Source organism: Phocoena sinus, chromosome 17 (genome assembly GCF_008692025.1).
Source record: "Phocoena sinus isolate mPhoSin1 chromosome 17, mPhoSin1.pri, whole genome shotgun sequence".
NCBI classification, from domain to species: Eukaryota; Metazoa; Chordata; class Mammalia; order Artiodactyla; family Phocoenidae; genus Phocoena; species Phocoena sinus.
The window spans coordinates 47654688-47669194 of record NC_045779.1 but is presented as its reverse complement, the minus strand read 5'-3'; the positions used below and the strand labels follow the sequence as shown (position 1 = coordinate 47669194).

At 40.3% G+C, this 14507-nt stretch overlaps 1 protein-coding gene across 3 annotated transcripts in view; it reads left to right on the top strand.

Annotated features, from left to right (window-relative positions):
- Positions 1-14507, top strand: part of DPYS (dihydropyrimidinase) — a 97011-nt gene that overhangs the window by 34804 nt on the left and 47700 nt on the right. For all 3 annotated transcript variants that reach the window (XR_004346482.1, XM_032610222.1, XM_032610223.1), the window contains exons 6-7: positions 788-929; positions 10357-10499. Coding sequence is in view for 2 of the 3 variants with exons in the window: in XM_032610222.1 (XP_032466113.1) it covers positions 788-929; positions 10357-10499 (285 nt within the window). In the remaining variant the exon portion in view is untranslated. The remainder of the gene's footprint in view (positions 1-787; positions 930-10356; positions 10500-14507) is intronic.

The window sequence follows — 14507 nt, the reverse complement described above, 5'->3', positions numbered from 1 at the left end:
CAAAATCCTACCCTCTGAGCAGGTTATCCCCATGAAAGGCCATCCAAACTATTTTCAGATGCTGTTTTGGGAGACATTTTGATCATTTTTTCTTGAGAAATACACCATTCATGGACGTTCAGACATTCCCCACTCATGGATACTCAGATCCAAGTTAACAAAGAGTTTTTCACCACAGACTGTCCAAGAGTTCACTTGCCATTTCCTTTCAGGCTCCTGCCTCCTTCAGCCTTCTACATCCTCGAGGTGACTCACAGGTCAAAGCACAATTCCTGTTGCTCGTGACCTCAACATCCTCAGCCAGTGTCCCACCTCTGCTCATCAACATTGCCATGTGGCCAGGGGCTGCCTCTGTTCATGTGGATCACCCTGGTTCACCTTTGTGTAATTCTGTACTCACAAGAAATTTTCACTTATGTTATTGCCAGTGACCCTGAATAATTGTCATCAAGTATATATAATTACCAATTTCTAGATGAGAAACTGAGCATTGAACAAACTCATAGTCACATAGCCAGTAGGTGATGGAGCCTAGAACCCACTTTTTCTGACCCAAGCACGATCCTTCATCATGCTTCATGTAAGAGTATTATTCTCCCAAAGTGTTTCCTGGAATAGAGACAGGCATGGGTGAAATATGTACTTGAAAAAGCTGCCCATTCTCCATTGCAGTTTTCTGACTGTCAGTTGAGAATGGGGTCCAGAGACCAGGGAAGGTTATGGTAGCTTCCTCCTGACATATTCTATCTACTCACCCCTATTGCTCTTGTGTGTTTCTCTTTTACAGTGGTGATCTAACCATAACAGGGTCTGACCACTGCACTTTCAACACCTGCCAGAAAGCTCTTGGGAAGGATGATTTTACTAAGATTCCCAATGGAGTGAATGGTGTTGAGGACCGGATGTCAGTAATATGGGAAAAAGGCGTGGTGAGTTTTACAGGACTCAGTCTGTTTTGCCTGATTTTTCAGCCGGAATCTGGCCCATTTTAGGACCAGAGTGGCAAAAGCCTTCATAGAGAAGTTTTTTGATTGTTTTCACTAGAGTGGAAACTGGGAATACAACAGTATCACCACCACCATGCCATCCCCCAAGATAATAATGAAAAACAACTTTCTTCTCTGCATGGTTTAGAGGATGCTTTGCACCGTTATGCAGACATTAGGGTATAAATTTAGATTGGGTACCTAGAGGATTATTCTTGAAATCTTTGAAATGTAATAGCACTTCTACTTGATTTCCATGTTTTTGAATCCTAGTTCCTCATGTGTCACTGATATAAATACTTGGAATGATTGAAAGGACATCAAGAATTTATATTACGTTCATACCTCCTTTTCATATAAAAATGTAGATACCCCTTTTAAAGAACTTTTGGATATTATGTTTTAAAAACTGCTGTATGAGGTTACATAAATAATAATCCAAAATATGGAAAGAGATTTTTTTTAAATTTCATGATTTAAAAATTTCTACCTGAGGATGGAGAAGAATCAAATGGCTTCATATGTTAGCCTGTCCAGCCAGCTGACAGGTGTAGTTGTAAAGATCAGTAGTGGAGATGTGCCTGGTAAGACCTGAGGTCCCCATTGTCATGCCATTCTCACCCATCTCTCAGAACCCCTCCCTTCAATGGCACATTAATCACATCTCACACCACAGAATCCCTTACACATACCCCTCACTTCTAGCTCTAATATTTTACCAGGTCTTGTCAATTTTATTTCCAAAATGCCTCCTTACTTCCACCATCATGTCCACCATTCTACTTTGAGGCCCATGTCTTGTTTGGACCATTGCAGTCGTCTCACAGCTGGTGCCCGTGCCTCCACTCTCTGGCTTGCTACAATCTATCCCACACTCTAAGACCAGAGTTGCCTTTCAAACACCAGGGTCTGTTCATGCTACTTTCCTCTCTAAAATCCTTTAATTTTCAGCATTACTTATTGGATGACATTTCAACAGTTAATTTACATGCAAGGAACTTCAAAACATCTCTACAGCCCTACCTTCTACCAATTGTCCTCTCCACCCCCTGCTACCTCTACCCTAATTCTAAGCATCCCAGATGACTTCTATTTTCTTTCTCTTTGCTTAGACTGTCTTTTTTTTTTTTTTTTTTTTTAGGAGACTCTAAACATATTTATTTGCCCAAGTTAACTTTCCTTTCTCACTCATCTTTGTAATCTGGAAGTGTGGTCTAGAAAAGGCATGTGTTATTATTTCCATGTTTTCCATACCTAGATGAGGTTAAAATTCATTCTCTGTCTTATTTATTTATACTTTTTTTTGACATCTTTATTGGAGTATAATGGTTTTACAATGGTGTGTTAGTTTCTGCTTTGTAACAAAGTGAATCAGTTATACATATACATTTGTTCCCATATCTCTTCCCTCTTGCGTCTCCCTCCATCCCACCCTCCCTATCCCACCCCTCTAGGTGGTCACAAAGCACTGAGCTGATCTCCCTGTGCTATGCGGCTGCTTCCCACTAGCTATCTACCTTACGTTTGGTAGTGTATATATGTCCATGCCTCTCTCTCGCTTTGTCACAACTTACCCTTCCCCCCCCCATATCCTCAAGTCCATTCTCTAGTAGGTCTGTGTCTTTATTCCTGTCTTACCCCTAGGTTCTTCATGACATTATTTTTTTCTTAAATTCCATATATATGTGTTAGCATACGGTATTTGTCTCTTTCTGACTTACTTCACTCTGTATGACAGACTCTAGGTCTATCCACCTCATTACAAATAGCTCAATTTCGTTTCTTTTTATGGCTGAGTAATATTCCATTGTATATATGTGCCACATCTTCTTTAACCATTCATCCGATGATGGACACTTAGGTTGTTACCATCTCCTGGCTATTGTAAATAGAGCTGCAATGAACATTTTGGTACATGACTCTTTTTGAATTATGGTTTTCTCAGGGTATATGCCCAGTAGTGGGATTGCTGGGTCATATGGTAGTTCTATTTGTAGTTTTTTAAGGAACCTCCATACTGTTCTCCACAGTGGCTGTATCAATTTACATTCCCACCAGCAGTGCAAGAGTGTTCCCTTTTCTCCACACCCTCTCCAGCATTTATTGTTTCTAGATTTTTTGATGATGGCCATTCTGACTGGTGTGAGATGATATCTCATTGTAGTTTTGATTTGCATTTCTCTAATGATTAATGATGTTGAGCATCCTTTCATGTGTTCGTTGGCAGTCTGTATATCTTCTTTAGAGAAATGTCTATTTAGGTCTTCTGCCCATTTTGGGATTGGGTTGTTTGTTTTTTTGTTACTAAGCTGCATGAGCTGCTTATAAATTTTGGAGATTAATCCTTTGTCAGTTGCTTCATTTGCAAATATTTTCTCCCATTCTGAGGGTTGTCTTTTCGTCTTGTTTATGGTTTCCTTTGCTGCACAAAAGCTTTTAAGTTTCATTAGGTCCCATTTGTTTATTTTTGTTTTTATTTCCATTTCTCTAGGAGGTGGGTCAAAAAGGACCTTGCTGTGATTTATGTCATAGAATGTCCTGCCTATGTTTTCCTCTAAGAGCTTGATAGTTTCTGGCCTTACATTTAGGTCTTTAATCCATTTTGAGCTTATTTTTGTGTATGGTGTTAGGGAGTGATCTAATCTCATACCTTTACATGTAGCTGTCCAGTTTTCCCAGCACCACTTATTGAAGAGGCTGTCCTTTCTCCACTGTACATTCCTGCCTCCTTTATCAAAGATAAGGTGACCATATGTGCGTGGGTTTATCTCTGGGCTTTCTATCCTGTTCCATTGATCTGTATTTCTGTTTTTGTGCCAGTACCATACTGTTTTGATTACTGTAGCTTTGTAGTATAGTCTGAAGTCAGGAAGCCTGATTCCTCCAGCTCCGTTTCTCATTCTCAAGATTGCTTTGGCTATTCGGGGTCTTTTGTGTTTCCATACAAATTGTGAAATTTTTTGTTCTAGTTCTGTGAAAAATGCCAGTGGTAGTTTGATAGGGATTGCATTGAATCTGTAGATTGCTTTGGGTAGTAGAGTCATTTTCACAATGTTGATTCTTCCAATCCAAGAACATGGTATATCTCTCTATCTATTTGTATCATCTTTAATTTCTTTCATCGGTGTCTTATAATTTTCTGCATACAGGTCTTTTGTCTCCTTAGGTAGGTTTATTCCTAGATATTTTATTCTTTTTGTTGCAATGGTAAATGGGAGTGTTTTCTTGATTTCACTTTCAGATTTTTCATCATTAGTGTATAGGAATGCAAGAGATTTCTGTGCATTAATTTTGTATCCTGCTACTTTACCAAATTCATTGATGAGCTCTAGTAGTTTTCTGGTAGCATCTTTAGGATTCTCTATGTATAGTATCATGTCATCTGCAAAGAGTGACAGCTTTACTTCTTCTTTTCCGATTTGGATTCCTTTTATTTCCTTTTGTTCTCTGATTGCTGTGGCTAAAACTTCCAAAACTATGTTGAATCAGAGTGGTGAGAGTGGGCAACCTTGTCTTGTTCCCGATCTTAGAGGAAATGCTTTCAGTTTTTCACCATTGAGGACGATGTTGGCTGTGGGTTTGTCATATATGGCCTTTATTATGTTGAGGAAAGTTCCCTCTATGCCTACTTTCTGGAGGGCTTTTATCATAAATGGGTGTTGAATTTTGTCAAAAGCTTTCTCTGCATCTATTGATATGATCATATGGTTTTTCTCCTTCAATTTGTTAATATGGTGTATCACGCTGATTGATTTGCATATGTTGAAGAATCCTTGCATTCCTGGAATAAAGCCCACTTGATCATGGTGTATGATCCTTTTAATGTGCTGTTGGATTCTGTTTGCTAGTATTTTGTTGAGCATTTTTGCATCTATGTTCATCAGTGATATTGGCCTGTAGTTTTCTTTCTTAGTGACATCCTTGTCTGGTTTTGGTATCAGGGTGATGGTGGCCTCGTAGAATGAGTTTGGGAGTGTTCCTCCCTCTGCTATGTTTTGGAAGAGTTTGAGAAGGATAGGTGTTAGCTCTTCTCTAAATGTTTGATAGAATTCGCCTGTGAAGCCATCTGGTCCTAGGATTTTGTTTGTTGGAGATTTTTAATCACAGTTTCAATTTCAGTGCTTGTGATTGGTCTGTTCATATTTTCTATTTTTTTCTAATTCAGTCTTGGCATGTTGTACATTTCTAAGAATTTGTCCATTTCTTCCAGGTTGTCCAATTTATTGGCATAGAGTTGCTTGTAGTAATTTTTCATGATCTTTTGTATTTCTGCACTGTCAGTTGTTACCTCTCCTTTTTCATTTCTAATTCTATTGATTTGAGTCTTCTCCCTTTTTTTCTTGATGAGTCTGGCTAATGGTTTATCAATTTTGTTTATCTTCTCAAAGAACCAGCTTTTAGTTTTATTGATCTTTGCTATCGTTTCCTTCATTTCTTTTTCAATTATTTCTGATCTGATTTTTATGATTTCTTTCCTTCTGCTAACTTTGGGGTTTTTTTGTTCTTCTTTCTCTAATTGCTTTAGGTGCAAGGTTAGGTTGTTTATTCGAGATGTTTCCTGTTTCTTAAGGTAGGATTGTATTGCTATAAACTTCCCTCTTAGAACTGCTTTTGCTGCATCCCATAGATTTTGGGTCGTCGTGTCTCCATTGTCATTTGTTTCCAGGTATTTTTTGATTTCCTCTTTGGTTTCTTCAGTGATCACTTCGTTATTAAGTAGTGTATTGTTTAGCTTCCATGTGTTTGTATTTTTTTACAGATCCTTTCCTGTAATTGATATCTAATCTCAAAGCATGGTGGTCGGAAAAGATACTTGACACAATTTCAATTTTCTGAAATTTACCAAGGCTTGATTTGTGATCCAAGATATGATCTATCCTGGAGAATGTTCCATGAGCACTTGAGAAAAATGTGTATCCTGTTGTTTTTGGATGGAATGTCCTATAAATATCAATTAAGTCCATCTTGTTTAATGTATCATTTAAAGCTTGTGTTTCCTTATTTATTTTCATTTTGGATGATCTGTCCATTGGTGAAAGTGGGGTGTTACAAAGTCCCCTACTATGAATGTGTTACTGTCGATTTCCCCTTTCATGGCTGTTAGTATTTGCCTTATGTATTGAGGTGCTCCTATGTTGGGTGCATAAATATTTACAATTGTTATATCTTCTTCTTGGATCTATCCCTTGATCATTATGTAGTGTCCTTCTTTGTCTCTTGTAATAGTCTTTATTTTGAAGTCTGTTTTGTCTAATATGAGAATTGCTAGTCCAGCTTTCTTTTGGTTTCCATTTGCATGAAATATCTTTTTCCATCCCCTTACTTTCAGTCTGTATGTGTCTCTAGGTCTCTTGTAGACAGCAAATATATGGGTCTTGTTTTTGTATCCATTCAGCCAATCTGTGTCTTTTGGTGGGAGCATTTAGTCCATTTACATTTAAGGTAATTATCGATATGTATGTTCCTATTACCATTTTCTTAATTGTTTTGGGTTCGTTATTGTAGGTCTTTTCCTTCTCTTGTGTTTCTTGCCTAGAGAAGTTCCTTTAGCAGTTGTAGTGTTGGTTTGGTGGTGCTGAACTCTCTCAGCTTTTGCTTGTCTGTAAAGGTTTTAATTTCTCCATCAAATCTGAATGAAATCCTTGCTGGGTAGAGTAGTCTTGGTTGCAGGTTTTTCTCCTTCATCACTTTAAATATGTCCTGCCAGTCCCTTCTGGCTTTTAGAGTTTCTGCTGAAAGATCAGCTGTTAAGCTTATGGGGATTCCCTTGTGTGTTATTTGTTGTTTTTCCCTTGCTGATTTTAATATATTTTCTTTCTATTTAATTTTTGACAGTTTGATTAATATGTGTCTTGGCGTATTTCCCCTTGGATTTATCCTGTATGGGACTCTCTGTGCTTCCTGGACTTGATTAACTATTTCCTTTCCCATATTAGGGACGTTTTCAACTATAATCTCTTCAAATATTTTCTCAGTCCCTTTCTTTTTCTCTTCTTCTTCTGGGACCCCTATAATTCGAATGTTGGTGTGTTTAATGTTGTCCCAGAGGTCTCTGAGACTGTCCTCAGTTCTTTTCATTCTTTTTTGTTTATTCTGCTCTGCAGTCGTTTTTTTCCACTATTTTACCTTCCAGGTCACTTATCCGTTCTTCTGCCTCAGTTATTCTGCTATTGATCCCATCTAGATTATTTTTAATTTCATTTATTGTGTTGTTCATCGTTGTTTGTTTCATCTTTAGTTCTTCTAGGTCCTTGTTAAATGTTTCTTGCATTTTGTCTATTCTATTTCCAGGATTTTGGATCATCTTTACTATCATTATTCTGAATTCTTTTTTAGGTAGACTGCCTATTTCCTCTTCATTTGTTAGGTCTGGTGGGTTTTTATCTTGCTCCTTCATCTGCTGTGTTTTTCTGTCTTCTCATTTTGCTTATCTTACTGTGTTTGGGCTCTCCTTTTTGCAGGCTGCAGGTTCGTAGTTCCCGTTGGTTTTGGTGTCTGTCCCCAGTGGCTAAGGTTGGTTCAGTGGGTTATGTAGGCTTCCTGGTGGAGTGGACTAGTGCCTGTGTTCTGGTGGATGAGGCTGGATCTTGTCTTTCTGGTGGGCAGGTCCACGTCTGGTGGTGTGTTTCCGGGTGTCTGTGGACTTATTATGATTTTAGGCAGCTTCTCTGCTAATGGGTGGGGTTGTGTTCCTGTCTTGCTAGTTGTTTGGCATAGGATGTCCAGCACTGTAGCTTGCTAGTCGTTGAGTGAAGCTGGGTGCTGGTGTTGAGATGGAGATCTCTGGGAGATTTTCGCCGTTTGATATTACATGGAGCTGGGAGGTCTCTTGTCGACCAGTGTCCTGAAGTTGGCTCTCCCAACTCAGAGGTACAGCACTGACTCCTGGCTGCAGCACCAAGAGCCTTTCATCCACACAGCTCAGAATAAAAGGGAGAAAAAGTAGAAAGAATGAATTAGTAGAAGTAGAAAGAAAGAAAGAAAGGAGGGAGGGAGGAAGGAAGGAAGGAAGGAAAAAAAGAAAGACGATAAAGTAAAATAAAATAAAATAAGATAAAATATAATAAAGTTATTAAAATAAAAAATAATTATTAAGAGAAAAAAAAAAAAACGGACGGATAGAACCCTGGGACAAATGGTGGAAGCAAAGCTATACAGACAAAATCTCACACAGAAGCATACACATACACACTCACAAAAAGAGGAAAAGGGGAAAATATAAATCTTGCTCTCAAAGTCCACCTCCTTAATTTGGGATAATTCGTTGTCTATTCAGGTATTCCACAGATGCAGGGTACATCAAGTTGATTGTGGAGCTTTAATCCTCTGCTTCTGAGGCTGCTGGGAGAGATTTCCCTTTCACGTCTTTGTTCTCACAGCTCCCAGGGGCTCAGCTTTGGATTTGGCCCCGCCTCTGCTTGTAGGTTGCCGGAGGGCGTCTGTTCTTCGCTCAGACAGGACAGGGTTAAAGGAGCCGCTGATTCGGGGGCTCTGGCTCACTCAGGCCGGGTGGGGGCGGGGGGGGGAGGAAGGGGCACGGAGTGCGGGGCGTGCCTGCGGCGGCAGAGGCCGGCGTGACGCACCAGCGTGAGGCGCGCCGTGCGTTCACCTGGGGAAGGTGTCCCTGGATCCCGGGACCCAGGCAGTGGCGAGCTGCACAGGCTCCCCGGAAGGCTGGTGTGGATGGTGACCTGTGCTCGCAAACAGGCTTCTTGGTGGCGGCAGCAGCAGCCTTAGCGTCTCATGCCCGTCTCTGGGGTCTGCGCTTTTAGCCGCGGCTCGCGCCCGCCTCTGGAGCTCCTTTAAGCAGCGTTCTTAATCCCCTCTCCTCGCGCACCAGGAAACAAAGAGGGAAGAAAAAGTGTCTTGCTTCTTCGGCAGTTCCAGACCTTTTCCCGGACTCCCTCCCGGCCAGCCGTGGCGCACTAACCCCCTGCAGGCTGTGTTCACGCCGCCAACCCCAGTCCTCTCCCTGCGCTCCTACCGAAGCCCGAGCCTCAGCTCCCAGCCCCGCCCGCCCCGGTGGGTGAGCAGACAAGCCTCTCGGGCTGGTGAGTGCTGGTCGGCCCTGATCCTCTGTGCGGGAATCTCGCCGCTTTACCCTCCACACCCCTGTTGCTGTGCTCTCCTCCGCGGCTCCGAAGCTTTCCCCCTCCGCCACCCGCAGTCTCTGCCCGCGAAGGGGTTTCCTAGTGTGTGGAAACTTTTCCTCCTTCACAGCTCCCTCCCACTGGTGCAGGTCCCGCTCCTATCCTTTTGTCTCTGTTTATTCTTTTTTCTTTTGCCCTACCCAGGTACGTGGGGGGGTTTCTTGCCTTTTGGGAGGTCTGAGGTCTTCTGCCAGCGTTCAGTAGGTGTTCTGTAGGAGTTGTTCCACGTGTAGATGTATTTCTGGTGTGTCTGTGGGGAGGAAGGTGATCTCCGCATCTTACTCTTACGCCATCTTCCTGGAAGCCTAGACTTTCTTGGTAACAGTCCAACCTTTCACTTTGAACTTGTGTGAATTACAATGGATACCTTCATTACAGCAGATTTTCATAATATATAAAGTATATAAATGGCTTTAAAGTGATCAGGTACTTCTTCATAATATACAGGAGCCTATGTTATTTTCTGAAACATTCAGATGGTTTATTTAGGGGAAAATTACTTTCAGGACATGGTTCTTAATGTTTTTATGAGATGGGGACCCTTTGATAATTAAATAAACCGTAAGGATGCTCTTGCCATGTAAATGTACATAGGGATGAACTCTCAACATTTAAAAACAAATCATTTTAGAGGGATCACATCCCACTGAAGTTTGTCCATATTAAAATCTCTTACAGCAGACAGTCCCTGACTGTTGGTTCATGTATATTTCAGTAGCACAAAATTGAACCTCTTAGTTGATTTCTAAAAGCGTAGTCACCTGAATTATAGGTCTATCTTATTTTAACTCTGTAATATTCCACATAATGTCTACATGATCATCTCATAAATCTTAGGCCCAGATTATAAATGTAGTAGGTGGTGGTAGTAAACTTTAAACAAGAATTGGAAATATTGTTACCAATATTTAGCTCTTGTCTGTGTGATTTTGGAAAGAATGGGAAAAATTAATGGGGCTGTTTTGTTAAGCTGATAGGTTTTTGAAAACTTATTTTCAGGCTTCCGTATATAACCCCATTCATCCCCATCATTATCATTATGATTGTTTAAGATTTATCAGTATTCACAGGTGTGTTTGGCTTCACGATATAAGATATTAGGTGCAATTTTATTTGGTTCTAAGAGATAAAATTCTTGTACTTTGATTGATAGGAGATTTTTAGTGTTTTATCATTTATCAGAAAAAGAAATGTATTTTCTTCCTTGAATTGTTTTACAGCACAGTGGCAAAATGGATGAAAACTGGTTTGTGGCAGTTACCAGCACAAATGCAGCTAAAATCTTTAATCTGTATCCAAGAAAAGGAAAAATAGCTGTGGGCTCAGATGCTGACATTGTGATTTGGGACCCAAAAGCCACAAGGTAAGTCTAAGTTTTTGTATTGGCTTCTCCATGGAGGAAAAGCACTAACTTGCAAAGAAATTTTCATTGGCCTTAATCAGCCATTTCTTATTAGGTGATTTATTTAGCCAGGCTCACGTATTTTGAGCCTATGCACAAGATAAAGGTTTTGATGTACAAACATTCTTTTGTTTTCCTTGGCATAGAGAATGCAACAGTTGTGTTGCTTCGCATTCCCTGGAAATGCATGTGTGTATAAAACCAGTATGAATTTCCCACTTCAGTGCTTGGCAAACGCCTGAGTTCACATGGAGGAAAGGTGCAGAGCAATGAAGAAAAGGAAAGGCTTAGTTTGAAAAGGGCTGCATTGAAAACTCGAAATAATTACAGCCTTTTTACAGCTTCCAGATAGAAAAATTCCAGCACAAAGGATGTCACTTTTAGTTAGCCAAATTTTCCAGCTGAGTTCATCTTGAGCCTGTCATTCCCAGTAGACTCCGGCTTTTTGTTTCCAATTTCCATGATTCTACGTGAGTATCGCAGGTTTGGCTGATTCCACCAGTTCAGAAAAGTATTCAATAGAAGCTGAAGCTTTGTTAATTTCTCCTTATAGGATGTTGGCACAGACAACACCCGCAGCCTGATTTCTGTTTTTCATAAACTCTGCAGCTGTAATGGAGAAAATCCCACATACTTTAACATTGCGTGTGTGTGTGTGCATGCACGCGTGTGTGTGCAAACAGGGATACGATAAGACCTTCTACCTTTACTGAATAGGAATTTATTCAAAGTCTATTAAGGGTTATGTTGTAGTAAACAGACGTCTATGTAGGCATACCTTATTGTACTTCACAGATACCATGTTTTTAACTAACTGAGGGTTTGTGGCAAACCTGCATGGAGCAAGTCTGTCAGCACCAGTTTTCCAATAGCATTTGCTCGGTTTGTGTCTCTGCATCATATTTTGGTAATTCTTGCAATACTTGAAGCTTTTTCATTATTATTACATTGGTTGTGGTGATCAGTGATCTTTGATGTTACTACTGTAATTGTTTGGGGACGAACTGAGCCCCTGTAAGACAGTGAACTTGTGTGTGTTCTCACTACTCCACCAAACGGCTGTTCCCCCATCTCTCTCCCTCTTCTTGGGCCTCCCTGTTCCCTGAAACACAACAATATGGAAATTCGGCCAGTTAATAACCGTACAGTGGCCTCTAAGTGTTCAAGCGAAAGGAACAGTTTCATGTCTCTCACTTTAAGTCAAAAGCTAGAAATGATTAAGGCAAATTGAAAGCCGAGATAGGCTGAAAGTTAGGCCTCTTGCACCAAACACTTAGCCAAGTCGTGAATGCAAAAGAAAAGTTATTGAAGGAAATTAAAGGTGCTACTCCAGTGAACACACAAATGAATGATGAGAAAGTGAAACAGCCTTATTGCTGATACAGAGGAAGTTTTAGTGGTCTGGATAGAGGATCCAGCCAGCCACAGCATTCCCTTAAACCAAAGCCTAATCCAGAGCTTTAACTCTCTTCCATTCTATGAAGGCTGAGAGAGGTGAGGAAACTGCAGAAGAAGAGTTTGAAGTTAGCAGAGGTTGGCTTATGAGGTTTCAGGAAAGAAGTCATCTCCGTAATATAAAAGCACAAGGTAACGCAGCAAGTGACGCAGAAGATCTAGCTGAGATCCTTAATGAAGGTGGCTACACTGCACAACAGATTTTCAGTGTAGATGAACTAGCCTTATATCGGGAGAAGATGCCATCTGGGACTTCCACAGCTAGAGAGGAAAAGTCAATGCCTGGCTTCAAGGCTTCAAAGGACAGGCTGACTCTCTTGTTAGGGGCTAATGTACCTGATGACTTGAAATTGAAGCCAACGCTCATTTACCATTCTGAAAATCCTGGGGCCCTTAAGAATTGTGCTAAATCTACTCTGACTGTGCTCTCTAAATGGAAAAGCAAAGCCTGGATGACAGCACATCTGTGGATATTGCTGAATATTTTAAGCCCCACTGATGAGAGCAGCTTCTCAGAAAAAAAGATTCCTTTTGAAATATGACTGCTCAGTGACTATGCACTTGGTGACCCAAGAGCTCTGATGGAGATGCACAGCAAGATTCATGTTGTTTTCATGCCTGCTGATCCAACACCCATTCTACAGCTCATGAATCAGGAGTAAGTGCAACTTTTAAGTCTTATTATTTAAGAAATACATTTCGTAAGGCTATAGCTGCCATAGACAGTGGTTCCTCTGATGGATCTGGGCAAAGTCAGTTGAAAACCTTCTGGAAAGGATTCACCATTCTAGATGCCATTAAGAACATTCGTGATTCATGGGAAGAGGTCAAAATATCAACATTCACAGGAGTTTGGAAGAAGTTGGTTCCAACCCTCATGGATGACTTTGAGGGGTTCAAGACTTCAGTGGAGGAAGTAACTGCAGATGTGGTGGAAATAGCAAGAGAACTAGAAATAGAAGTGGGGCCTGAGGTTGTGAAATTAGTTTCTTGAGATGAAATCTACTCATGATGAAGGTGCTGTGAAGGTGTTGAAATGACAAAAAAGGATTTAGAATATTCTGTAAACGTAGTTGCTAAAACAGAGGCAGGGTTTGAGAGGATTACCTCCGCTTTTGAAAGAAGTTCTGCTGTAGGTAAAATGCTATCAAACAGTACTGCATGCTCCAGAGAATTTTTTCATCAAAGAAAGAGTCAATCAATGCGGCAAACTTTATTGTTGTCTTATTTTAAGAAATTGCTGCTGCCACCTCAGTCTTCGGCAGTCACCCCTCTGGTCAGTCAGCAGCCATTAACATTCAGGCAAGACCCTCCACCAGCAAAAACATTAGGACTTTGCCAAAGGCTCAGATGATGGTTAGCATTTTTTAGCAATAAAATAAGTTTTCATTAAGGTATGTGTATTGTTTCTTTAGACACAATGCTACTGCACACTTATAGACACAGTATAGTATAAACATAAGTTTTATATGCCCTGGGAAAACAAAAAATTCATGTGACTGGCTCTGTTGTCATACTCAGTTTATTACAATGCTCTGGAACCAAACCTGCACTGTCTCCGAGTTATGCCCGTGTTCTTCCAGATTCATTATTCTATGGAGGCTCCTCTTAACCACCCCTTCTATCCCATTTCTCACGTTCTGCAGTTTTCGCACTGAAAAAGATGAAGAAGGATAGTGCAAAAAATTCTGACGGTGGCTTAGAGAAAATTCTTAAAGGGTTGCAGAAGCAAGATATAAGTCAAAGAAATCCAAAGAGGGCTAGATCATTTCAACACATGCTCCCAAGTAAAGATAATATTTCCCCGTATTTCAAAAGGACATTAAAACAAGAAAAGAAGAACAAAAAGGTCTCCAGTTTTTTAAGTCTCCGAGAGTCAGAGACATAGAGTCCTGTGGTTCATCTGCCTCCAGCCAAACTAGATCAATACAAAATAACCTTGGTAATTTCTGAGGTTACAAAACATCTTTGCATTTCTCAGGAGACTGTAACAAAAACCTTCTGAAGTAGGCATCAAAATGATTAGTATCTCATTTTACAGATGAGAGAGTGGACGGACATTCAGAGACCTTAAATGACATGCCTGGGTTCTCCAGCTCGGCACTGATGAGCTGGGAACAGGATCTACACATCAGGCTCTTGGGCTGTGCTGGTTTTCTTTATGCTTAGTTATACACAATAAGCAGACATCAATAGAGAAGACCCAGCACTAGTAATCACATGCCAATATGTATCATGTTCCTAAAAGACACATCTAAAAATGTAAATATTTAATTTTCTGATATCATTACTGTTACAAAGTGAAGGACAGATATTATATAAGAAATACTAGAGAACCGATGAGCGAAAGTGATAGAAACTTAAAAGCACAGAGGCTTTTTTAGCTTGACCTTAAGTTAGTTATTCTTAGGGTAGAAATGAAGGAAATTAAGCAGGTAATATATAGATCTTAAAAAAGAATAAGAACTAAACATCTGGATCATTAAGGGCTATTCTGAAACAACTGACTAGGAA